The following is a 26500-nucleotide window of genomic DNA, read 5'->3' as shown; positions in this document are numbered from 1 at the left end:
CTTACCTATACAAATTGGTGGTTCTTTTTCAAAACTGTACTTGATGTCTGCATAGGTTTAAGCAAATGCTAACTAGCATTAGCACAATGACTGGAAGTCTATGGGTGACCACAAGTTTATCTGACTCTGAAATGAAAGATCTTGGTACTTAAGTATATAACTTGTATCACTGACAACAGCCGAAAAGTAAAGGCAAACAAGTATTTTCCCCACATCTTCAGCAGGTACATTGGAAAGCGTAAAAAAATGTTATATCATTTTGACATGACGGCTTTTTGCCCTGATTTCCATGCCTGCCTTGACCTATATATCCACTCCTGGGTGGTGCAGTGCTCTAAGACAAGAGACATCACTGCAGTACCTGGTTCAAATCCAGGCTGCATCACATCTGGCCGTGATTGGGAGTCCCGTAGGGCGGCGCACAATTGGCCCAGCGTTGTCCGGGTTTGGCCGGGGTAGGCCGTCATTGTAAATAAGAATTTGTTTTTAACTGACTTGCCTAGTTAAATAAAGGTTAAACTAAATGATTAGGCAGTGTATATGTCAGTAGAGAGGTTGAGTAGCTCTAACAGGTGGGTTTACAGTTCTCTCTTTGACTGTCCCTTGTCCTCTTTTTCTGTGTCCACGCTGGGTTTCTAGGGCAACGACTCAGAGGTTAGACTTTGTTTCTGCACGACCCCTGTGCTGACCGCATGGCACCTCACTTTGGGGGTCTGGAGGCGCTTGATGAAAGTACTCTGCCGTAGACGGGCTCATGGCACTAGGCTCCGCACCAGGCCTGCCCAAAGCAGCAGTGGGAGCAGAGTGCCATCATCCTGCCAATGAGTTTGCACTTAGTTGATTGTAGTTAGGTGGGAGTTTTCCTTCCATTTATTTTATTTGCTGTTGAAGGTTGGTTGGTCTGTAGTATTTGTGGTCTAGCTCCCTACACAAGGGGATGCTGTTAGTCCTGCTCTCTGTGCTCACCGTTCACTCATTCCTCCCTCCCTGTAGCCGCCATGTTAGACCATGGCTTAGCATCATCATATCCTCCAGTCAGTCTCCACCCACACACCTGTCCCCTTTCTTTAACCCATGACCTGATACTATATTTAACAGGACTGAAAAAAGTTTCTGGAACAAGCTCTATAGTACTCTATGTAGAATAAACTCAATGTGACTACCTCACCCCAATCTATTTTAATCAAACCTGTCTTCTAAAATCTCCCTTAAAACCTTTGCATCCATCTTCCTCTAAACTAGCCTTATTCATAACACACTCCTTGCATTGAAGTACTGGTTTGGAGAAGTGGTTGAATCTGCCTGGACTTGTCTGTGGCTTTGACACACTCCCACCACTCGCTCACATTTGACTTTACCAGGAGTAGATGCACTTCTCTGTCATAAAGGGCATACTCCGAGATGGATACAGCAGTCTGACTTTTCACCACTGCAGATTCCCTTAGTCCTTTGTGACATTTGGTCATGACACATTCTCTGTTTCTAGGGCTTTGCGTCCTCTCCTGTTCTGTGTATTGGTCCTCTGTTATCTTCACACCCTGGGCCAAACTCAGCCTGCTGTATAACACGCACGTGTACACATACACACACAGAGAAACACAGAAATACACACACACTACATACAAGCTTGTAGGGGACGTCAGAGAGGGCAGACAACAGACCGAGACAGCAGACAACAGTTTCTGTGATGTTCCATCACAGAAACGAGACAGGGGAGCGGGAGGAGAGCACAGGGGTGATGGGACTTATCCCATGGACATTTGGTTTACTTGTGTGATTTGCTTGTTGGTTGCTAACACCTTGATCTGAATCTAGTTTCCTATTAACATGATGCTACTTACAACTAATAGTTGTGTGTGTTTTCAACAGGAGTTTTGTTACTCTCCAAAACCATGTATAACACATGAATTCACCTAGTGCTGCTGGTGCCAAATGCACCTGAGAAACATACTGTACAACAGGATTTTTAATGTGAATGCAATGCGTTTGTAAGCATGTTTTTATCTGTGCAGTTTCACTGATTTCCTGTCCTACAGATTAGAATGATTCCTTTCAGTTGTCCTCCCCAACACCCTCCACCCCAGCTCCAACCCCTGTCCTTCTCAATACAGTGTTACATTCTCACATTCCCCTCCCCTTACCGGCCAAGTGTTCAGAAACAGGTCATTATGGTGGTGAGATGTAGCCCTGATTCTGGGCAGTTTGGTTCTTTTATCAGTACATTGCCTGTCCACCTGCAGCAAATACTGAATAATATGATGATGTGGAGGAACTTACCTAGGCTGAAGGGTTCAGAGATGACTTCATGGCTTTTGATATTAGAGGGTGTTAACTGTTAATTAATGGTATTTTGTGATAGCTACAGCCTGAGTAAGCAGGTATGGGGACACATTGTAACTCAACAGGTCATTGAAATGAGAAGCAATGGTCACATTTCCACTGGATTGCAGGTATCAAGCTGGAAATAATGTGACAAGAGCACATTATGGTTTTTAGTACATTGCACAAAGTGTGGATGTCATGTACATCTAGGATGTCAAACTCATTCCATGGATGGCCTAGTGTCTGCTGGTTTTTGGGATTTCCTTTCAATTAAGACCTAGACAACCAGGTGAGGGGAGTTCCTTACTAAGGCCTAGACAACCAGGTGAGTGGAGTTCCTTACTAAGACCTAGACAACCAGGTGAGGGGAGTTCCTTACTAAGACCTAGACAACCAGGTGAGGAGAGTTCTTAACTAAGACCTAGACAACCAGGTGAGGGGTTCCTTACTAAGACCTAGGCAACCAGGTGAGGGGAGTTCCTTACTAAGACCTAGACAACCAGGTGAGGGAAGTTCCTTACTAAGACCTAGGCAACCAGGTGAGGGGAGTTCCTTACTAAGACCTAGGCAACCAGGTGAGGGGAGTTCCTTACTAAGACCTAGACAACCAGGTGAGGGAAGTTCCTTACTAAGACCTAGACAACCAGGTGAGGAGAGTTCTTAACTAAGACCTAGACAACCAGGTGAGGGGAGTTCCTTACTAATCAGTGACCTCAATTCATCAATCAAGTACAAGGGTGGAGTGATAACCAGCAGACACCCAGCCCTCCATGGAATGTGTTTGACACGTGATGGAGATTATTTAATGTAATGTAAATATACACTCAGTAGTCAGTTTATTAGGTACACCACCTCATTCACAAAAATGGTTGGCTCCTACAGTCTCGTGGCCATGGCTTGCTATATAAAACAGTCAGACAGGCATCAAGGCATTCAGTTACTGTTCGATTGGAAAAGCAAGTGACCTAAGTGACTTTGAGCGTGGTTTCGTCATTAGTGCCAGGTGCGCCGGTTCCATTATCTCAGAAACGGCTGGCCTCCTGGGCTTTTCACGCACAACTGTGTCTAGGGTTTACAGAGAATGGTGCGACAAACTAAAAACATCAAGTCAGCGGCAGTCCTGTAGGCAAAAACAGCTTGTTGATGAGAGAGGTTGAAGGACGCGGGCCACAAACAGTCAAATAATGGTGCAGTACAACAGTGGTGTGCAGAACACCATCTCGGAACGCACAACTCATCAGTCCTTGTCACAGATGGGCTGTTGCAGCAGACGACCACACCAGGTTCCATCCTATCAGCTAAAAACAAGGAGAAGCAGCTCCAGTGGGCACAAGATCACCAACATCGGACAAATGAGGAGTGGAAAAAGATTGCCTGGTCCGACCAATCCCGGTTTCTGTCAGGATTTGGCATAAGGAGCATGAGTCCATGGCCTCATCCTGCCTGGTGTTAACGGCAGAGGTTGGTGGTGAAATAATGGGGGGTATGTTTTCCTGGCACACGTTAGGTCCCCTGATACCAATTGAGTAACTTAGGAAACCACACCTTGTAGAATCCATGCCCTGAAGAATTCAGGCTGTTCTGGAGGCAAAGGGGGGGGGGGGGTCTGACCCAGTACTATATGGGTGTACCTAATGAACTGGCCACTGAGTGTATAATGTAGAATAAGTTGCTTTTCTATTGTAGGGTTTATTAATAATTATTTTCATGGTTAAGAGGTAGAACAGGACTCTTATTGAAACATGTAAGTGATTGTGAGTGTTGTGCCATCGAATCAGTGCCATGGGTTCAATGCTAAGCAGTGTTAATTGATATATTGTTCAATGCTAAGCAGTGGTAATTGATGGTGTTCAATGCTAAGCAGTGTTGATCTATATGTTGTTCAGTGCTAAGCAGTGTTAATGTATATGTTGTTCAATGCTAGGCAGTGTTAATGTATATGTTGTTCAATGCTAAGCAGTGTTAATGTATATGTTGTTCAATACTAAGCTATGTTAACTTCTATGTTGTTCAATGCTAAGCTGTGGTAATTGATATGTTGTTCAATGCATGTATTGGTTGTGGCTTTATGCATGAAGAAGATGCCTTGATCCCTCCTTATGGTCTTGGCTTGGTCCCTCCTTGTGTTCTTAGGCTGGTGGCTCAGACGTGGAGCGTACCAAGAAGAAAAGACGGGGAGATCGTTACTCAGTGCAGACGTCACTTATTGTGGCTGCCCTGAAAAAGATGCTCCCCATCGGCCTCAACATGTGCTCCCCTGCTGATCAGGAGCTTATCAACCTGGCCAAGATACGATACTCTTTGGTAGTCTGCCCTCGGCTGTCTTAAATAACTCTGCCTTAGTATGACTAGTTGTTTGAGCCAGACCCATAGGGCCGTATATTCAGACACAGAAATGGTTCCAAAATAAATGTTAAACAACATTTGTTTTCCAGAGGGACACGGATGAGGAAGTAAGAGAGTTTTTGCAAAACAACCTGCATCTTCAAGGCAAGGTAAGATGGACTGGGTTGGTGCAGTAAAGTGATACATGGTGAAGTCCTGTGGTGTTCCCCCGGCTGCACTGTGTGTTCCTCCGGCTGCACTGTGTGTTCCCGCGGCTGCACTGTCTGACCCCCCGGCTGCACTGTGTGTTCCCCCGGCTGCACTGTGTGTTCCTCCGGGCTGCACTGTGTGTTCCTCCGGGCTGCACTGTGTGTTCCTCCGGGCTGCACTGTCTGACCCCCCGGCTGCACTGTGTGTTCCCCCGGCTGCACTGTGTGTTCCTCCGGGCTGCACTGTGTGTTCCTCCGGGCTGCACTGTGTGTTCCTCCGGGCTGCACTGTGTGTTCCCCTGGCTGCACTGTGTGTTCCTCCGGCTGCACTGTGTGTTCCCCCGGCTGAACTGTGTGTTTCCCCGGCTGCACTGTGTGTTCCCCCGGCTGCACTGTGTGTTCCTCCGGGCTGCACTGAGTGTTCCTCCGGGCTGCACTGTGTGTTCCCCTGGCTGCACTGTGTGTTCCTCCGGGCTGCACTGAGTGTTCCTCCGGGCTGCACTGTGTGTTCCTCCGGCTGCACTGTGTGTTCCTCCGGCTGCACTGTGTGTTCCCCCGGCTGCACTGTGTGTTCCTCCGGCTGCACTGTGTGTTCCTCCGGCTGCACTGTGTGTTCATCCGGCTGCACTGTGTGTTCCCCCGGCTGCAGTGTGCGTTCCTCCGGCTGTAGTGTGCGTTCCTCCGGCTGCACTGTGCTTTCCCTCGGCTGCAGTGTGCGTTCCTCTAGCTGCAGTGTGCGTTCCTCTAGCTGCAGTGTGTTGTGTTCAGGTGGAGAACCCGTCCATGTGCTGGCAGATGTCCCTGTATAAGGAGATGGCAGGGAAGGCTGAGGATGCTGACGCTCCAGAGAAAGTGGTGAAGAGGGTGCAGGAGGTGTCAGCTGTTCTCTATCACATTGAGGTGGTGAGTAGTAGTACACTCAGTACCTCAATACTACAACATCAATATAATCCTACAGTATCCCTATAGTCCTACTTCACACACATGGCATGATGTCAGTGGTGCCGTTTCTCTCAATTATCTCGTCTCACTTAGACGGAGCACCCCTTCAAATCCAAAAAGATTGTGTGGCACAAACTGCTCTCCAAGCAGAGACGCAAGGCTGTGGTTGCCTGCTTTAGGATGACTCCACTCTACAACCTACCAAGGTTAGAGACGCTATTACAGTCTTGTATTTACATTTGAGTCATCTAGCAGGCACTCTTATCCAGAGCGATTTACAGAAGCAATTAGGGTTAAGCGTCTTGCTCAAGTGCACATCGACAGATTTTTCACCTAGTCTGCTCAGAGATTAGAACCAGCGACTTTTCGGTTACTGGTCCGACATTCTAAAATGTTAGGCTACCTGCCTCCACATTCAAACATATGCAGTAAGTAACACACAGCCACAAGTAAAATACAGACACTAACATGGTTTTCTGTCTGCCTCACAGGCATAGAGCTTCCAATATGTTCCTGGAAGGATACAAAAGCAACTGGATCCATACTGAAGGCTACTCCTTTGAGGACAGAATGATAGACGACTTGTCTGTAAGCTCTGCATGCTTGACTCACCTTTTGAGGATTCCAGGACCTGCGAGTTTCCTCCTGTAGTTTCACTCCCACATCTCTTTCTCAAACACAGAAAGCCATGGAGCAGGAAGGTGAGGAAGAGGAAGAGACTGAGACCAAGCCAGATCCCCTTCACCAACTCATTTTGCATTTCAGTCGTACTGCTCTCACAGAGAAGAGGTGGGACTCTCCTTTTCTCCCTCAAGCATGTTAGTTGAGCAGCTTTTGGATTGAATTCAACACTAAATACGCATCTCAACCTTTTGACATGTTGCCTAAGCCTCTGTTTCTTCTCATCGTTACAGTAAACTTGATACAGATTACCTATATATGGCATACGCTGATATTATGGCAAAGGTGAGTTTTATGATGGAACATTTTAGCATGTTATTGTTATTTGTATACGAATGTATTTAAAGTATATCATTTATTTTTTCCTTGTCTGTGTGTGTTGTAGAGCTGCCACATTGGTGAGGAGGACGAAGGGGGAGAGGAGGTGGAGGAAGGGGCTGAGGATGAGATGTCCTTTGAGGTGCGACAGACAGAACTGGTATGGGGCAGCCAGGAGCAGGGGAGCAGGGAGACACTGGAGCGGTGGCTCTCGACGCATCGAGTGACCATCCACTGCACATCAGCATGCGACCACATCTCTCTGTTCTCTATCGCTCTTCTCTCTCTCTGTCTCCTCTCTTCTCTCTCCTCTCTCATCCCTCTTTTGTCTCTTCTATCTGTTCCTTTATATGCTTGTTGCTTCCTCTTATGTAATTTGTTTGTCACTTGTTCTCCTTCTTTGTGTTTTGCTTCACTCCAAGTGTTTCTGGATTGTACCTGGCTGTTGTGGTTAACAACGCCGTTAACATTCTGTAGATGTTGCATGACTCACAAAGTGATGGGAAAATACAACTTATCTAGACCATACACAATCATGTGGACCATCATCAATAGCACAAAGTTCTATTGATGAGTAATTCCTTCAATTTGGCAGTCAGAATGTATTTACATGGGTCAAATACTGTTGTCAATCATATAATGGCTCCTCTATTATTTTGGACAGAAATACATCTAATAATTTCCATAGTTTGTATAAACTAAGCATAGAAAACATTAGGAACACCTTCCTAATATTGAGTTGCACACCTTTTTCCCTCAGAACAGCCTCAATTCACCGGGGGATGGACTCTACAAAGTGTCGAAAGCGTTCTACAGGGATGCTGGCCCATGTTGACTCCAATGCTTCTCACAGTTGTCAAGTTCACTGGACGTCCTTTGGGTTATGGACCATTCTTGATACACACGGGAAACTGTTGAGCGTGAAAATTCCAGCAGCGTTACAGTTCTTGACACACTCAAACCGGTGTTCCTGGCACCTTCTACCATAACCCGTTCAAAGGAACATAAATCCTCTGAATGGCACACATACACAATCCATGTCTCAATTGTCCCAAGGCTGAAAAATCCTTCTTTAACCTGTCCTTTCCCTTCACCTACACTGATTGAAGTGGATTTAACAGGTGACATCAACAAGGAATCATAGCTTTCACCTGGATTCACCTGGTCAGTCTGTCATAGAAAGAGCAGCTATTCCTAATGTTTTGTCCACTCAGTGTGTATACTGGTATTTTATACCACTTATGTATGTAAGTGGTATATTTGGACAAATATAAATTACTCCCGCGTCTGTAAATTGTTACCTTTAGAGTGTGGGAGGCCATTAGCCATGTTGTTGGTTACCACACATTGTCCCAAGTCTAGTCTATCACTGCCAGCTCATACCACCATACCCCACCTATGGTCTTTCATGTAGATTCAGATGGAATCTCTAACAGAACTGATCTTGTCTGTTTCTCAGATGGAATCTCGAACAGAACTGATCCTGTCTGTTTCTCAGATTGTAATTAAGTCTTGGTTGAAAAGAAAATGTTGGTTACAATATCAAATCTGATTAGTTGTTATACCTTCTATATACTTAATTGCATTACATTGCACTTGTCAAAATGTTGCAAGCTTACACTACAAATGTAGTTCTGTGACAGACATGTTTGGGCTTTTTAAAATAAAAATGTCATAACATTTATTTAAGACACCAAGGGGGACACTGGTTATTCAATAGATCCTGTATGGTTCTTTGCAACGGCTAGCACTGCAGCGTGCAAGGCCATCAGGGCTGTGTGCTGTAGTCTAACGTTTGCTCCAGTCAGCAAACGTGCAGAAGTAGTGTAACGACTCCATGACTAATTAACTGGGGAGAGAGAATGGGTGAGAGAAAGAAACAGATAGGTGGAATGGAAGTAATGAAATGTGTGGAAAACGAGTCAAAAAGCAGATAAAGCAGGTTTGAATGAGTTTATCCCTATACAATGAGAGGAAAAGGGCAACTCAGAAATGGAGGTGGAGAGTAGAAACCGAGAAACTGAGATTCTATATTGTAGAATAATAGTGAAGACATCCAAACTATGAAATAACACATATGGAATCATGTAGTAACCAAAAAGTGTTAAACAAATGTATTTTTTATTTTATTTAACTACAGTAGGTAAGTCAGTTAAGAACAAATTAGCGGTTTAAGGCACTGCATCTCAGTCCTTGAGTCGTCACTACAGACACCTTGGTTCAATTCCAGGCTGTATCACAACCGGCCATGGTTGGGAGTCTAAAGGACGGCGCACAATTGGCCCAGCGTCATCCAGGTTTGACCGGTGTAGGCCGTCATGGTAAATAAGAATTTGTTCTTAACTGACTTGCCTAGTTAAATGAAGGTGAAATAAAATTTAAATATATATATTTTGCCTTGATGACAGCTTTGCACACTCTTGGCATTCTCTCTACCAGTTTCATGAAATGCATTTCAATTAAGGAAAAGTGAAGGAAAAGCATCCAACAAGTGCTCCGCATATGCGGGAACTCATTCAAGACTGTTGGAAAAGCATTCCAGGTGACTACCTCATGAAGCTGGTTGAGAAAATGCCAAGTGTGTGCAAAGTTGTCATCAATGCAAAGGGTGGATACTTTGAAGAATCTAAAATCTAAAATATATTTAGATTTTTGAATTTTATTTTGCTTACTATACCATTCAATATGTGTTATTTATAGTTTGATGTTTTCACTATTTTTCCACAATGTTGAAAATAGTAAAAATAAAGAAAAAACTTTCAATGAGTAGGTGTGTCCAAACGTTGACTGGCATTGTATATGAAGCATTTAAAACAATAGGCCTACACTAATAAAACAAAGTTTAGGGCAGCAAATCAGTGGAGCTTAGAGAGAAGGTCTATACAGCTATGTACTAGCTGTGTGAATGCAGAGGGACTGTGTGACTGTCACTTGTTCTCCTTCTTTGTGTGACCATCAGGACACAGTCACAGCATCTGTGTCCATCACAGGAAAAAGAGATGGAGAAACAGAGACTTCTGTACCAGCAGTCCCGTCTCCATAACCGTGGGGCGGCTGAGATGGTGCTGCAGATGATCAGTGCTTGCAAAGGTACTTCCCCAACCCATGCAGTTACACCAAGGATCCCCAATTACATTCAACTGTGGGATGATTACTCCTTGAGAGGATGGTCAGGGGGACGGAACATAATTTAGTTATAAATCATTTGTACACTTCAATTTGACCACAAGAATCCCAAACAGATTTAGTATTTAAAAAAAAAAAATCAAACCTTGATTACATTGGGATACAATCATATATACCTCTATTTATGCGTAGGAATACTTCAAAACAGATTTCCTAAATTAAAATCACATTGAGGCTTATTTTTTGCTCATAAAAACTTGAGGGGAGTCAAATAAAATAATTTGGCCTGCAGACCGCCTATTGGAGAACCCTGCAGTACTACAAGTCAATGTCTCTCCATCACAGTGCATGTCTTTGAAGGGTACCTGTCATTGTCGACTCATATCAAGGACATTATTCATACCCTCATCTAGAATGGTAAAGAGTACTTTTCTCTGCATCTAGGTGAGACTGGCTGCATGGTGTCCTCCACCCTTAAATTGGGCATCTCCATCCTAAACGGTGGTAACATTGAGGTTCAACAGGTAAGTGTTCTCTCAGTGGGCTGTCCATCTGACCTGAGGATAGAGTGGTAATTGACTGGTCTCACTGTCTGCTTGCAGAAAATGCTTGAGTACTTGAAAGACAAGAAGGATGTTGGCTTCTTTTTGAGTGTCCAGGCTCTAATGCAGACATGCAGGTTTGTCTTCACCCCTGAATTACTCATAAAGGACAGTACCAGTCAAAAGTGTGGATTACACCTACTCATTCCAAAATGTTTTGGGACACTGAAAAGCCCATGGAGAATAAGAGCACCTCCTCCCTGCCCACTCCACTGAGGCTAGGAAACACTGTCACCACCTATAAATCTACGATAATCAGTATTTTCAATAAGCATTTTTCTACGACTGGACATGCTTTCCACCTGGCTACCCCCTACCCCGGCCAACAGCTCTGCACCCCCTGCGGCAACTTGCCCAAGCCCCCCCGCCATTTCTCCTTCACCCAAATTCAGACAGGTGATGTTCTGAAAGAGCTGCAAAATCTGGACCCCTACAATTTTGTAATTTTTATTTTTTTTTACCTTTATTTAACCAGGCAAGTCAGTTAAGAACAAATCTGGGCAAGACAATCTAATCTAAAATTATCCGCCAAAATTGTTACAACCCCTATTACTAGCCTGTTCAACCTCTCTTTCGTATCGTCTGAGATCCCCAAAGATTGGAAAGCTGCCGCGGTCATCCCCCTCTTCAAAACTTTTATAGATCTATATCCATTCTGCCCTGCTTTTCTAAAATCTGGTGTTTTGCAGGTACTATTTAATGAAACTGCCAGTTGAGGACTTGTGAGGCGCCTGTTTCTCAAACTAGACGCTCTAATTGTACTCTTGCTCAGTTGTGCACCGGGGCCTCCCACTCCTCATTCTATTCTGGTTAGGGCCAGATGGTGCTGTTCTGTGAAGGGAGTAGTACACAGTGTTGTACGAGATCTTCAGTTTCTTGGAAATTTTGTCGCATGGAATAGCCTTAATTTCTCAGAACAAGAATAGACTGACAATTTTCAGAAGAAAGTTCTTTGTTTCTGGCCATTTTGAGCCTGTAATCGAAACCCACAAATGCTAATGCTCCAGATACTCAACTTGTTAAAAGAGTGCAAAAGTGTTTTCTATTGATCAATTAGCCTTTTAAAATTATAAACTTGGATTAGCTAACACAACATGCCATTGGAACACAGGAGTGATGGTTGCTGATAATGGGCCTCTGTACGCCTATGTAGATATTCCATAAAAAAAACCTGCCGTTTCCAGCTACAATAGCAATTTACAACATTAACAATGTCTACACTGTATTTCTGATCAATTTGATGTTATTTTAATGGACAAAAAATGTGCTTTTCTTTCAAAAACAAGGACATTTCTAAGTGACCCCAAACGTTTGTATATAAATGGAAAATGGAGCCAACAGCTTATGAAGTTTGATAAAAGTTGACTGTATGTTGTTTTTCGTGACAGTGTCCTGGACCTGAATGCCTTTGAGAGACAGAACAAGGCAGAGGGTCTGGGCATGTTGTCGGAGGAGGGAACAAGTAAGTCTTTAAAGCTCTCACTGTACTGGACACTGGTACACCAACTTTGTACCACCTTACACCATCTTTGCATCTATGTCCTGCCTAGACAATCACACACTCACACATGTGCAGTATCAGGGCCCATGGTCACTGAGTGGGAGTTCCTCCACTTTTTTCAGTATTAGTAACATCCATCAACTCTGCTGTCCAATAATGATTGAGTGATTCTTGTGTTGATATGGCTGTAATTTTGTCAGTGCTCACACCTTGTCAGTTGGTAATTTGAATTTACATGGTGTCTTTTTAGTACTGTATTTTGACTTGCTAATATTTTGTGTTTACATTCAATGTTAATTCGTAAAATATTTTGTAAATGTAGAATTATTTTAAACTAATTCTTAGTTTAAAACTCCTAAGTGTTCTACTGTTGTCCATCAACTCACTAGCGCTCTCTTTCCCTACCTTGCCATCATCGTGTCCCTCCCTCCCCTATCCTCTCTTCCCATTCCCTCCTTTGCTGGTCCTCAGACATGAAGTCAGAACGGGGTAAATGATACCTCTGTCCCTCTGTTTTTCTACCTTTTCTCTTTCTATTGCCCTCCCTGCTCCCTCTTCCTGTCTCTTCATTTTCTTTAGCTCTTAATTATCTTGTGTTGTGGGGCCCCACCTTTACTCAATTTCACACTCAAGGAGTTTATGAAATAACCTTTCAGTCATGTCAAGTAATGCCAATTCCATTGTTACTTGGGTAGATACTGTACATGACTATATACTGTATTCATAGTAAACTTATTAAACTCTCAAAGAGTAATGTACCCTAACAACAGACAATGACTGAAAAGTGTTTTTCCCATTGAGTGGCTAACCACAGATCTACTGAAACTCAGAAGCTCACCACTATTGCGATCAGACTTCCTGAGCACGGAATAAGCTCAATATCTGGATCTATCTATCGCTCATATTAATCCCCAGTGTTTGTAGCTCTGGGCCTGTATCCACAAAGTGTCTCAGAGTAGGATTGCTTATCTAGGATCTGTCCATATACAGTGCATTTGGAAAGTATTTAGACCCCTTGACTTTTTCCACATTTTATGTTCAGCCTTATTCTAAAATTGATTAACTTGTTTTTTCCCCTGATCAATCTACACACAATACCTCATAATGAAAAAGGAAAAACAGGTTTTTAGAAATGTTTGCAAATGTATAACAAAAAAAAAATGGTGTTCAGACCCTGAGCGACCCAGTCGTACACAGAATCTTGTCAAACTCCAAGCGGGCTGTCATGCCTTTTAATGAGGAGTGGCTTCCGTCTAGCTACTCTACTAGAAAGGCCTGATTGGTGGAGTGCTGCGGAGATGGTTGTCCTTCTGGAAGGTTCTCCCATCTCCACAGAAGAACTCTGGAGCTCTGTCAGAGTGACCATTGGGTTCTTGGTCGACTACCTGACCAAGGCCCTTCTACCCCGATTGCTCAGTTTGGCCGGGATGCCAGCTCTAGGAAGAGTCTTGGTGGTTCCAAACTTCTTCCATTTAGGAATGATGGAGGCCACTGTGTTCTTGGGGGACCTTCAATGCTGCAGACATTTTTTGTACCCTTCCCCAGATCTGTACCTCGACACAATCCTGTCTTTGAGCTCTAAGGACAATTCCTTCGACCTCATGGGTTGGTTTTTGCTCTGACATGCACTGTCAACTGTGGGAACTTATATAGACAGGCGTGTGCCTTTCCAAATCATGTCCAATCATTTGAATTTACCAAAGGTGGACTCCAATCAAGTTGTAAGAACAAGGATGATCAAGGGGAACAAATGCACCTGAGCTCAATTTCGAGTCTCATAGCAAAGGGTCTTATGTAAATAAGGTATTTCTGTTTTTGATTTTTAATAAATTAGCAAAGAATTCCCAAAAATCTGTTTTCGCTTTGTCATTATGTAGTATGTAGATTGATGAGGATTTTTTTTATGGTATCCATTTTGGAATCAGACTGTAACGTAACAAAATGTGGAAAAAGGAAGGGGTCTGAATACTTTCCGAATGCGCTGTAATCATATTTTTTATGATATGAACGGTAAACTGACCCTAGATCAGCACTCTGTCTGCCCCACCCACCTCTGAACCCTCACATGACTTACACTGTAATCCCCCCACAATGACATCGTCCCTCCTCCACTCGACCTTGCTTAGACAGAAGTCCAAACTCTGTCCCTCTTAACCCACATTCAGTGGCGGTAGAGGAGTGCAGTAGGTCTGTGCTGCATGACTGTGTTTCTGCATGCACTGACTAAGGAACTAACAGGGTCAACTTCTCCATTATGTTGAATGTCTGTGCGGTATACAGTGTTGTCCATTGTATCTATACATGTTGATGTGACCATGTACGTTTATCTGTATGTATACTGTGTATTTAGTATACTGTGTTTTCAGTGTTGATGGAGAACTGTTTCTTTATGTGTTTATGTATGTGACATAATGGTGTTTGATTATGTGTATTAAAGTGCAGAAGTTCTTATCGTTGCTTGTTGTTGTGAATGTGCTTTTACAGTACATGCCAACCTATTGGCCATGATTCAGCAAGTGTTTGAAGTTTTCTATATTGTAGTTACAGTGAACATCTCAGTATGAACTAAAGGAAGATGGACCGTCCGTAAGGAGGAGGCTATTGCAGCTCTTACTAATATGATTATGCAGACGTGATGGAGAGGTGTGAAATCATCATCACACTCACCTTATTGCTGCAAGCATGTGTGCTTCTGAACATGGCAGACACTGGCTAACATTCGGATGAATGGCTCAAATTGTCTAGTTAGTCTCCCACCTACATTACATACAGATAGATAGAGGCGGCCTGACTGAACCCCCCTTATGTCAAATACATCCAGTACCCCTAAAACTCGTCTGATCCTCTGCCCCTTTGTCTGACCTCTCTAGGTGAGAAAGTCATGTCGGATGATGAGTTTACATGTGATCTGTTCCGCATGTTGCAGCTGCTCTGTGAGGGCCACAATAACGGTGAGAAAAATATTATCCAATGGTGTTCTATTTAGGGAATGATGGATTCATCTGTGGGGGCACAGCAACACTTAGGACAATGACATTGAATTATGACTTGCTGTAATGCTAATCAAATGTTGGCAGTCTATTTGAGTGGACTCTGTTTTTACTCCAGATTTCCAGAACTACTTGAGGACACAGACAGGCAGCACCACCACTATCAACATCATCATCTGCACTGTGGATTACCTCCTCCGACTGCAGGTACTGGGACTCTGACTATTAACACATACCTGTTAAAAAGGTGCCCTGTTGTCCCTTTTACCATGAAAATTCACATTTCTAATGAATTTTATAAAGCCCTTTTTACATCAGCAGTTGTCATAAAGTGCAGAAACCCAACCTAAAACTACAAAGAGCAAGAAATGCAGAAGCACAGTGGCTTTCTCTCTAACCCTCTCTCTCTCCCACCCTCTCTCTCTCTCACCCCCCCTCTCTCTCTCACCCACCCTCTCTCTCTCTCTCTCACCCACCCTCTCTCTCTCTCACCCCCCCTCTCTCTCTCTCTCTCTCTCATTCACCCTCACTCGTTTACCCTCTCACTTTCTCCATCTCTCGCTCTCTATCTTTCACTCTCTCTAAAGGAGTCAATCAGTGATTTCTACTGGTATTACTCTGGGAAAGAGATCATCGATGAGCCAGGCAAGAAGAACTTCTCCAAGGCCATGACAGTGGCTAAACAGATCTTTAACAGCCTGACTGAGTACATCCAGGTGAGTATAAACACATTCATCTGTACAGTATGTAGATGACTGAAAAGCCAACTGACATTTACTCCTGAGATGCTGACCTGTTGCATCCTCGACAACTACTGTGATTATTATTGTTTGATCCTGCTGGTCATTTATGAACATTTGAACATCTTGGCCATGTTCTGTTATAATCTCCACCCGGCACAGCCAGAAGAGGACTGGCCACCCCTCATAGCCCGGTTCCTCTCTAGGTTTCTTCCTAGGTTCTGGCCTTTCTAGGGAGTTTGTCCTAGCCACTGTGCTTCTACACCTGCATTGCTTGCTGTTTGGGGTTTTAGGCTGGGTTTCTGTACAGCACTTTGAGATATCAGCTGATGTAAGAAGGGCTTTATAAATAGATTTGATTTGATGACTGGATGTTACTGGGTATGTATGTGACCGTACGTAACCGGTGGTCTCCCCTCAGGGTCCGTGTACAGGCAACCAGCAGTCCCTGACCCACAGCAGGCTGTGGGATGCAGTAGTAGGCTTCCTCCACGTCTTTGCCCACTTGATGATGAAGCTGGCACAGGTACAAGCTACCTGCCTCAAAATATCAACATACACATCTCAGCACACAAAACATGGCTACTAATCCCCCTAGAAACCACACATTGTGTACCTTACACTAAAGTTGGATGTGCATAAGGAAATTACATAGTTTGTATATATTTATATATGTATCTGGCATGTAAATGCCCACAAAAATCATCTGTATGTAACTACGCTGTGCACAAAATACACTTGCATCTACATTTCATGGTATAGGCTATTTTGTGCACTTTTTATTAAAGGATTGTGGTTTCACATATCAAAGTGGCCTGTGTTACCATTTCTGGTGTGAAAATCTGCTCTGAGCTTACACTTGACTGCCAACTATGCATTTAACAAACGCCTTTCAAGCCAACAACTTGAACACTTTTGTTGCATTGTTTGACTGATAAGTCTGTAATTTCAAAAATATATATTTACCATGAAAGTAGTTTATAGAAAGTGAATCTGGAATGGTAAACTAGATCTTATTGTGATGCTAAAAACCTCTGCTACATGAAAGTGTCCTCTCTTACTCCCAGGCATGAAGCAATCAGCCTCAGGGATATCTCCTCACAGATATCTCCTCACAGATATCTCCTCACAGATATCTCCTCACAGATATCTCCTCACAGATATCTCCTCACAGATATCTCCTCACAGATATCTCCTCAGAGATATCTCCTCACAGATATCTCCTCACAGATATCTCCTCACAGATATCTCCTCACAGATATCTCCTCACAGATATCTCCTCATGCACACTCTCTTTTTCTACCTGCCATTCACACTAATGCACTGGCTTGCAGACACACCACATACATGACTGGAACACTATTGAACATTGGTACTCCTTTTTTCACTGAAGAAAGTAACGGCCTATTTGTACCGTACTGTAAGTATGTTAGTTACAAGTAAACCGTTCATAGATTGATAAGTTATATGTACTGATAATGAAATATATTAGCAGTGTAATGTTAGTACGTAACACCTTGATGAAACTATAGCCAACTGTAAAATCCAAGTACTTTGAAATGTAGCACTGTCTTTATGTTTTTATCGTTTACAAATCCTATGAGATATTGGTTATGGAAACTGTCTTTCACATGGTCTATGCAGGGTAAAGTATGTACTCATTTTATGTATCTATCATCGATGTGATTGGGTGTTTACCAGTTTGCTCCTGATTCATCTCTGCGTTTTTCTCAGTTTGTTTTATACTCACCTGCCTTTAAGGCTAGAATAAGAAGTAGAAAAATACTTATTTTGTAATTCAATAATATTGTATGTCAACCTCCAGAACAGTAGCAACACAACCTACTGCAACAAGGGAAACATTGCTTTATTTGGGTAACTTCAAGTGCTTTATACAATGACATTACTAACCTACATTAGGGATAGGAAAGTGAAATGCTTAAAAGTAGGTGAAAGTAAAGCTCGCTGAATGAAGGGACAGCCATTTAACACTCCCCTGATGGAGCGTACACTGTATAGGGGTTAGAGTGACCTGGACACCGTCATGTTTTGACTGTGTGTGTGTGTGTGTGTGTGTATGATGGGATGCTTTCTGACTAATTATAACATTGCCCCAGCATAAAGTTGTAGATGCATGTTGCTCTCTGGTCTTTCTGTGTAAAATGTATATTCTTTTTCACTTTTAAAAACTCTTAAACTATATGTTGTTGGCCGAAAACCAAGTGAACTTACAGGCTCTCATGAATTGTAAGTTGTATACATGTCAAATGTTAGTTGATGTAGTAACATTTCATTTTTCCTGATCGGTTAATCATTTATGATGAAATATTTTAAATGTATACCTCAATAAAATGAAAGCAAAGGGGATATCCCGTTAACCCTCATCTCATTCTGTCTTACCGTGAAGATAAGCATTTACTGTATTGGCAGTTTTAACATAAGCATTTACTGCAAACGCAGTTTTAACAGAAGCATTTACTGTAATTGCAGTTTTAACATAAGAATTTATTGTAATGGCAGGTTTGACATAAGCATTTACTGTAATTGCAGTTTTAACATAAGCATTTATTGTAATGGCAGTTTTAACATAAGCATTTACTGTAATGGCAGTTTTAACATAAGCATTTACTGTAATTGCAGTTTTAACAAGCATTTAATGTAATGGCAGTTTTGACATGAGCATTTACTGTAATGGCAGTTTTGATGTAAGTATTTACTGTAATGGCAGTTTTAACATAAGCATTTACTGTAATGGCAGTTTTAACATAAGCATTTATTGTAATGGCAGTTTTGACATGAGCATTTACTGTAATGGCAGTTTTGACATGGGCATTTACTGTAATGGCAGTTTTGACATGGGCATTTACTGTAATGGTAGTTTTGACATGGGCATTTACTGCAATGGCAGTTTTGACATGGGCATTTACTGTAATGGTAGTTTTGACATGGGCATTTACTGTAATGGCAGTTTTGACATGGCCATTTACTGTAATGGCAGTTTTCACATAAGAATTTACTGTAATGGCAGTTTTAACATAAGCATTTACAAATGATAGTCCCACTAAGCACAAACCAGATGGGATGGCGAATCGCTGCAGAATACTGTGGTAGCCATGCTGGTTAAATGTGCCTTGAATTCTAAATAAATCACAGATAGTGTCACCAGCAAAACACCCCCACACCATCACACCTCCTCCTTCATGCTTCACGGTGGGAACCACACATGCAGAGATCATCCATTCACCTCCTCTGCGTCTCACAAAAAAACAGCGGATGGAACCAAAAATCTCAAATTTGGACTCATCAGACCAAAGGACAGATTTCCACCAGTCTAATGTTCATTGCTCATATTTCTTGGCCCAAGCAAGTCTCTTCTTATTGGTGTCCTTTAGTAGTGGTTTCTTTGCAGCAATTCAACCATGAAGGCCTGATTCACCTAGTATCTTCTGAACAGTTGAAGTGGAGATGTCTGTTACTTGAACTCTGTGAAGCATTTATTTGGGCTGCGATTTCTGAGGCTGATAACTCTGAGGCAGGGGTAATTCGGGGTCTTCCTTTCCTGTGGCGGTTCTCATGAGAGCTAGTTTCATCATAAAGCTTGATGGTTTTTGCGACTGCACTTGAAGAAACTTCATTTTTTCTGGATTGACTGACCTTCATGTCTTAACGTAACGATGGACTGTCATTTCTCTTTGCTTATTTGAGCTGTTCTTGCCATAATATCGACTTGGACTTTTACCAAATAGGGCTATCTTCTGTATACCACCCCTACCTTGTCACAACACAACTGATTGGCTCAAACACATTAAGAAGGAAATACATTCCACATATTTACTTTTAACAAGGCACACCTGTTCATTGAAACACATTCCAGGTGACTACCTCGTGAAGCTGGTTGAGAGAATGCCAAGAGGGTGCAAAGCTGTCATCAAGGCTACTTTGAAGAATCTCAATTATAAAATATATTTGAATTTGTTTAACACTTTTTTGGTTACTACATGATTCCATATACAGTGGGGCAAAAAAGTATTTAGTCAGCCACCAATTGTGCAAGTTCTCCCACTTAAAAATATGAGAGGCCTGTAATTTTCATCATAGGTACTCTTCAACTATGACAGACAAAATGAGAAAAACAATCCAGAAAATCACATTGTAGGATTTTTAATGAATTTATTTGCAAATTATGGTGGAAAATAAGTATTTGGTCACCTACAAACAAGCAACATTTCTGGCTCTCACAGACCTGTAACTTCTTCTTTAAGAGGCTCATCTGTCCTCCCCTCGTTACCTGTATTAATGGCACCTGTTTGAACTTTTTATCAGTATAAAAGACACCTGTCCACAACCTAAAACAGTCACACTCCAAACTCCATTATGGCCAAGCTATCAAAGGACACCAGAAACAAAATTGTAGACCTGCACCAGGCTGGGAAGCCTGAATCTGCAATAAGTAAGCAGCTTGGTTTGAAGAAATCAACTGTGGGAGCAATTATTAGGAAATGGAAGACATACAAGACCACTGATAATCTCCCTCTATCTGGGGCTCCACGCAAGATCTCACCCCGTGGGGTCAAAATGATCACAAGAACGGTGAGCAAAAATCCCAGAATCACACGGGGGGACCTAGTGAATGACCTGCAGAGAGCTGGGACCAAAGTAACAAAGCCTATCATCAGTAACACATTACGCCGCCAGGGACTCAAATCCTCCAGTGCCAGACGTGTCCCCCTGCTTAAGCCAGTACATGTCCAGGCCTGTCTGAAGTTTGCTAGAGAGCATTTGGATGATCCAGAAGAAGATTGGGAGAATGTCATATGGTCAGATGAAATCAAAATAGAGATCTTTTTGGTAAAAACTCAACTTGTCGTGTTTGGAGGACAAAGAATGCTGAGTTGCATCCAAAGAACACCATACCTACTGTGAAGCATGGGGGTGGAAACATCATGCTTTGGGGCTGTTTTTTCTGCAAAGGGACCAGGACGACTGATCCGTGTAAAGCACATATGTCAGAGTCAAGGCCCGCGGGCCACATCCGGCCCGCGAGAAGGTTTTTTACGGCCCCTGGGATGATCTTGATTTATTATTAGAACCGGCCCGCAGACCGCAGCAAGCCGGCAGCCCGCAGATCTTTTACACGCACCAATACTACATTTCCCACAATGCAACGGTGACGCACCGAGCAGTAGGCTGCTTCATTTCAATATTTATTGGCACAGCAGTCGTCAGCATCACAGTAAAATTAACTTTCAGATACCCATCAAAAATGGCAAAACGGAAGGTGGACACTGAGAACCGGGGTTTCAAACAAGGTGGGAGTCGGAGTATATGTTCACGGAGGTAGCTGGAAAACCTGTGTGTCTTCTGTGTGGAGAAAGTGTGGCGGTACTGAAAGAGTATAATCTGAGACGACATTATGAAACGAAACACGCGGACAAAAACAAGAATATGGACATGGAACAAAGGCTACAAAAGGCAGAGGAATTAAAACGAGGCCTCAAATCTCGACAGGCTCTGTTCAAAAAAGCCAAATCACAAGGCCAGGCTGCTGTCAAGGCCAGTTTTATTTTGGCAGAAGAGATCGCTAAATCGGCCATTTACGGAGGGGGATTTCATCAAAAACTGCATGATTAAAGTTTGTGACGAAGTTTGCCCAGAAAAAAGGCAACTCTTTTTAAATGTGAGTCTGAGCAGAAACACCATTGCCGAGAGAGTAGACCAGTTGTCCATCAATCTAAAAGAGCAGCTTGTGAAAAGGGAAAAGATTTCATTGCATATTCCTTGGCTGTGGATGAGAGCACCGACATTTCTGACATTGCCCAGTTGTCAATTTTCATCCCGGAGTGGACTCCAGCCTAAGCGTGACAGAGGAGTTTTTGGCTTTACGTCCTATGCATGGCACAACTACGGGGCATGATTTGTATGAAGAGGTGTCAAGATGTGTAAATGAGATGGAGCTGCCTTGGGAAAAACTCGTGGGTTTGACAACCGACGGAGCACCTGCGATGTGTGGACACAGGAGCGGACTGGTGGCGAAGATACGGGAAAAGATGCAAGAGGAAAACGCGACAGGTGAGCTGACAGCTTATCATTGTATCATACACCAGGAAGCGTTGTGCGGTAAAGCCTTGAAAATGGAGCATGAAATGAGCATCATCACGCGCACAGTTAACTTTATCAGAGCCAAAGGTTTGAATCACCGCCAGTTCAAGGCATTTCTGACGGAGTTAGAAACGGAGCATGGTGATTTGCCTTATCACACAGAGGTGCGATGGCTAAGCCAGGGAAAGGTGCTTCAAAGATGTTTCGAGCTTCGTGAGGAACAAAGTGTTGTTTTTGATTAATAGATTTTTGCACTTTATTTTATTGTATTTCAATCCAATTATATTTTAAAAATATTTCAGTTGAGTGGATGATAGAAAATTGCTATTATTGTTTTTTTCTTTGAAGTAAATTTAGCCCACTTTTGCTAAAATAGAAAATATAGGCTACTGATGGTGCCTTGAATACCGGTTTCTTTCATTTAATGTTCATGTTATGGGGATTTTTATATAAAGGAAATTTGTCTTTTGTGTCTGTTGAAAATTAAAGATTACTGACAGAGCCATAAGAAAATATTGCTTTATTTATCTGATCATATTGGAATATATTTGTTAGGTTTTCAGTAGGTTCAATTAGGTTCACTAGACTATATGCGTCATTTAAAAAATTTTCAATGAACATTCGAACAGTCCGGCCCTCGGCTTGTAGCTAAATTTTTTATTTGGCCCTCCGTCCATTTGACTTTGACACCCCTGGTGTAAAGGAAAGAATGAATGGGGCCATGTATCGTGAGATTTTGAGTGAAAACCTCCTTCCATCAGCAAATGCATTGAAGATGAAACGTGGCTAGGTCTTTCAGCATGACAATGATCCCAAACACACCATCCGGGCAACAAAGGAGTAGCTTCGTAAGAAGCATTAAGGTTCTGGAGTGGCCTAGCCAGTCTCCAGATCTCAACACCATAGAAAATCTTTGGAGGGAGTTGAAAGTCCGTGTTGCCCAGCAACAGCCCCAAAACATCACTGCTCTAGGGGAGATCTGTGAAAACCTTGTGAAGACTTACAGAAAACATTTGACCTCTGTCATTGCCAACAAAGGGTATATAACAAAGTATTGAGATAAACTTTTGTTATTGACCAAACACTTATTTTCCACCATAATTTACAAATAAATTCATTAAAAATCCTACAGTGTGATTTTCATGATTTTTTTCCCCTAATTTTGTCTGTCATAGTTGAAGTGTACCTATGATGAAAATTACAGGCCTCTCTCATCTTTTTAAGTGGGAGAACTTGCACAATTGGTGGCTGACTAAATCATTTTTTGCCCCACTGTATGTTATTTCAGAGTTTTGATGTCTTCACTATTATTCTACAATGTAGAAAATAGTAAAATAAAGAAAAACCCTTGAATGAGTAGGTGTCCAAACTTTTGACTGGTACTGTATTTTTCAGCGGATTCATTCAGATTGGGAAATCATTATGCTGATAAACTCATTGAATATATATACAGTATTAATGCAAGGTGTTTGGTCTGAAATCCAAACCATATGTGTTCGGACCATCCCTCTCACTATTATCATACTGCATGAATACTTCTAGATTCTCCGACCATTTGAGATTTCATTGGCAGAAGAATTATCTTCACTATCATTAGAAGTCTGCAGGCCTGAAATGCACTATAGTAACGGTAAATGCTATTGTTGTGAAGCGTTGTGTATATGTTTGTGCTGTCTCGTAGGACTCCAGCCAGATTGGCCTGCTGAAGGAGCTACTTGACCTTCAGAAAGAGATGGTGGTTATGCTGCTCTCTCTACTAGAGGGTAAAATTACATTTTTATGACAGACTTTCTAACTTTCTTCTGTTTTTCTCTTTAATTTCTCCCACCTCCTTCATGATTTGCCTCCTTGTAATGTTGTGTTTCAGGTAATGTGGTGAACGGCACCATTGCCCGTCAGATGGTGGACATGCTGGTGGAGTCCTCCAGCAACGTGGAGATGATCCTCAAGTTCTTTGACATGTTCCTCAAACTGAAGGACATTGTGGCGTCAGACGCCTTCCGTGATTACGTGACCGACCCCCGAGGGTTAATCTCTAAGAAAGACTTTCAGAAGGCCATGGACAGCCAGAAACAGTATTCTCCCTCTGAGATCCAATTCCTGTTGTCCTGCTCAGAGGCTGATGAGAACGACATGATAAACTTTGAGGAGTTTGCCGACCGCTTCCAGGAGCCGGCTAAAGACATTGGCTTTAACATTGCAGTGTTGCTGACAAACCTGTCTGAACATGTGCCTCATGACCTCAGGCTGAAGAACTTCTTAGAGCAGGCAGAGAGTGTACTCAACTACTTCCGCCCCTTCCTGGGCCGTATAGAGATCATGGGTGCCAGCAGGAAGATAGAGCGTATTTACTTTGAGATCAGCGAGGTCAACCGCACACAGTGGGAGATGCCTCAGGTCAGAGAGTCCAAACGACAGTTCATCTTTGATGTGGTTAATGAGGGGGGCGAGTCGGAGAAGATGGAGATGTTTGTCAACTTCTGCGAGGACACTATCTTTGAGATGAACATTGCCTCCCAGATCTCGGAGCAGGAGGAGGAGGAGGAGGAGGAGAAGGATGATGATGATCCAGCTGAAGGAGGAACTGATGCAGGAGGAGGTGGAGATGAAGGCGGCAATGGAGAGGAAGGAGAGCCAGAGTCCATCTCTGCCTTTGCAGACTTCATCAACAGCGTATTGAACTTCCTGAGTATCTTCACATTCCGTAACCTGCGACGGCAATACCGCAGAGTAAGGAAGATGACCATCAAGCAGATAGTGGTGGGTCTGGCTACTTTCTTCTGGACTATCCTCATCGGCATCCTGCACTTCATCTACAGCGTATGTAAGGGCTTCTTCCTGCTCATCTGGCAAACTCTATTTGGCGGAGGCCTGGTGGAGGGAGCAAAGAACATCACAGTGACAGAGATCCTGGCCAGTATGCCTGACCCCACCCAGGATGAGGTGCATGGGGACCTGGCAGGGGAGCCTGGGGTTGGGAAGGAGCAGGAGGCAGGAGGGGTGACTGACCAAATAGATACAGGCGGTGGAGAGGAGGAGGAGGAGGAGGAGGAGGACAATAAAGACAAGGAAGGTGGGGGGACACCACGCATCGATGCTCCTGGTGGACTTGGTGACATGGGAATTGAGGCCACTGTTGAGCCTCCTACTCCCGAGGGTACTCCTTTGACCAAGAGAAAACGGGTGAGGCAACTTTTCTTTCTAATGCAGAGACAAAGAAGTGCATGGTGAGCTTTCCAGTAACGTATGTGTAGATTCACATATACTAATGACCTTTTTCTTGTGGTTGGCAGCAACCAGAGGAGGGTGATGCTGCAGCAGCTGATGGCCAAGCTGCTGATGGCCAAGCAGCTGATGGCCTAGCTGATGAACCGGCTTCTGCTCCTGCCATAAAGGAGCCCCCTCCAGAGCCTGAGAAGGCAGAGTGAGTACCTCAGGCCATCTTCCTACATGTACAGTAGATTAACTCTTTCATCCCCATTTATAAACCATACTGTACATGCTTTATAATGTTGTGGTGTTTGTTGGAATGTGCCAAAAAACACCCTATTACTTAATTCTCAGCACTGAAAATGGAGAGAAGGCCGAGAAAGAAGCTGAGACCAAAGATGAGAAGCAGGAGGAAGCGATAGAAAAGAAACCCAAGTCTAAGAAAGATAAGAAGCAACACAGGGAGCAAGGGTTCCAACTCTGGACTGAGCTGGACATCCAAAGAAACAAATTCTTGGTTAGACATGATAGTGTCTAATAAATAATTGCTATCCTGCAGTAGTTTTTGCAACGTGTTGATGTCGCAATTTGCAGACTGTCAATTCCACTATCCACCTGTGATTAATACAACTTATTTTGTCTCTTTCCCAGAACTACCTCTCTCGGAACTTTTACAATCTGCGTTTTCTGGCACTGTTCATTGCATTTGCCCTGAACTTTATTCTACTCTTCTACAAGGTCAAGAAATGCTGCTATATTATCTTATGTCACCTTTAAATATCTTACCATCACTCCGATTCTATAATTGAAACAAACAGCATCTATTTTCAATGACTTCTCAATAAACTGAAAGTTTGAAACGATTTCATTCAAAAGTTTTTGCAATTTTTTAATATTTTATTCAAATCCCTTCATGAATTGACTGCCTTCAATTCGAATGCCTATAACATCTAGAGTTAAATGTTAGTAATGTATTTGTTTTTCTGTGTCTGCCTGTGTGCATTGTGCAGGTGTCGGACAGCCCCCCTGGAGAAGGTGATGAGGTGGAGGGCTCTGGCATGTTTGAGGGCTCAGGGTTGGGAGTGCTGTTTGAGGGAATTGGGCTGTTTGAGGGCTCAGCAGAGGAGATGGAGGGATCTGGTGGAGAGGAAGGAGGAGACGAGGAAGAGGAGGATGGCCCAGTCTACTTCTTCTTGGAGGAGAGCACTGGCTACATGCAGCCCACCCTTACCTTCCTGGCTACCCTGCACACTGTCATCGCCTTCCTCTGCATCATCGGTTACAACTGTCTAAAGGTGAGGCTTCTACAGTAATGCTGCTACTAATACTGCTGCTACTACTACTGCTACTACGTCTACTACTGCTGCTACTACTAATACTGCTACTGCTACTACTACTAATACTGCTACTGCTGCTACTACATCTACTACTGCTC

At 43.0% G+C, this 26500-nt stretch overlaps 1 protein-coding gene across 1 annotated transcript in view; it reads left to right on the top strand.

The window, feature by feature from the left end:
- Window positions 1-26500, top strand: part of LOC135544223 (ryanodine receptor 1-like) — a 94002-nt gene that overhangs the window by 60167 nt on the left and 7335 nt on the right. The window contains exons 73-95 of the mRNA XM_064971676.1: window positions 4456-4626; window positions 4758-4817; window positions 5625-5759; window positions 5892-6004; window positions 6290-6386; window positions 6481-6587; window positions 6713-6764; window positions 6865-6957; window positions 9788-9887; window positions 10368-10447; window positions 10526-10602; window positions 11914-11987; window positions 14897-14977; window positions 15135-15223; window positions 15604-15732; window positions 16178-16282; window positions 23537-23618; window positions 23723-25038; window positions 25149-25161; window positions 25207-25279; window positions 25420-25582; window positions 25717-25803; window positions 26076-26360. Of these exons, the coding sequence (XP_064827748.1) occupies window positions 4456-4626; window positions 4758-4817; window positions 5625-5759; window positions 5892-6004; window positions 6290-6386; window positions 6481-6587; window positions 6713-6764; window positions 6865-6957; window positions 9788-9887; window positions 10368-10447; window positions 10526-10602; window positions 11914-11987; window positions 14897-14977; window positions 15135-15223; window positions 15604-15732; window positions 16178-16282; window positions 23537-23618; window positions 23723-25038; window positions 25149-25161; window positions 25207-25279; window positions 25420-25582; window positions 25717-25803; window positions 26076-26360 (3582 nt within the window). The remainder of the gene's footprint in view (window positions 1-4455; window positions 4627-4757; window positions 4818-5624; window positions 5760-5891; window positions 6005-6289; window positions 6387-6480; window positions 6588-6712; window positions 6765-6864; window positions 6958-9787; window positions 9888-10367; window positions 10448-10525; window positions 10603-11913; window positions 11988-14896; window positions 14978-15134; window positions 15224-15603; window positions 15733-16177; window positions 16283-23536; window positions 23619-23722; window positions 25039-25148; window positions 25162-25206; window positions 25280-25419; window positions 25583-25716; window positions 25804-26075; window positions 26361-26500) is intronic.

This window comes from Oncorhynchus masou, chromosome 8 (assembly GCF_036934945.1).
Source record: "Oncorhynchus masou masou isolate Uvic2021 chromosome 8, UVic_Omas_1.1, whole genome shotgun sequence".
NCBI classification, from domain to species: domain Eukaryota; kingdom Metazoa; phylum Chordata; class Actinopteri; order Salmoniformes; family Salmonidae; genus Oncorhynchus; species Oncorhynchus masou.
The sequence above is the reverse complement of the archived record's forward strand: the minus strand, read 5'-3'. Positions and strand labels throughout refer to the sequence as shown.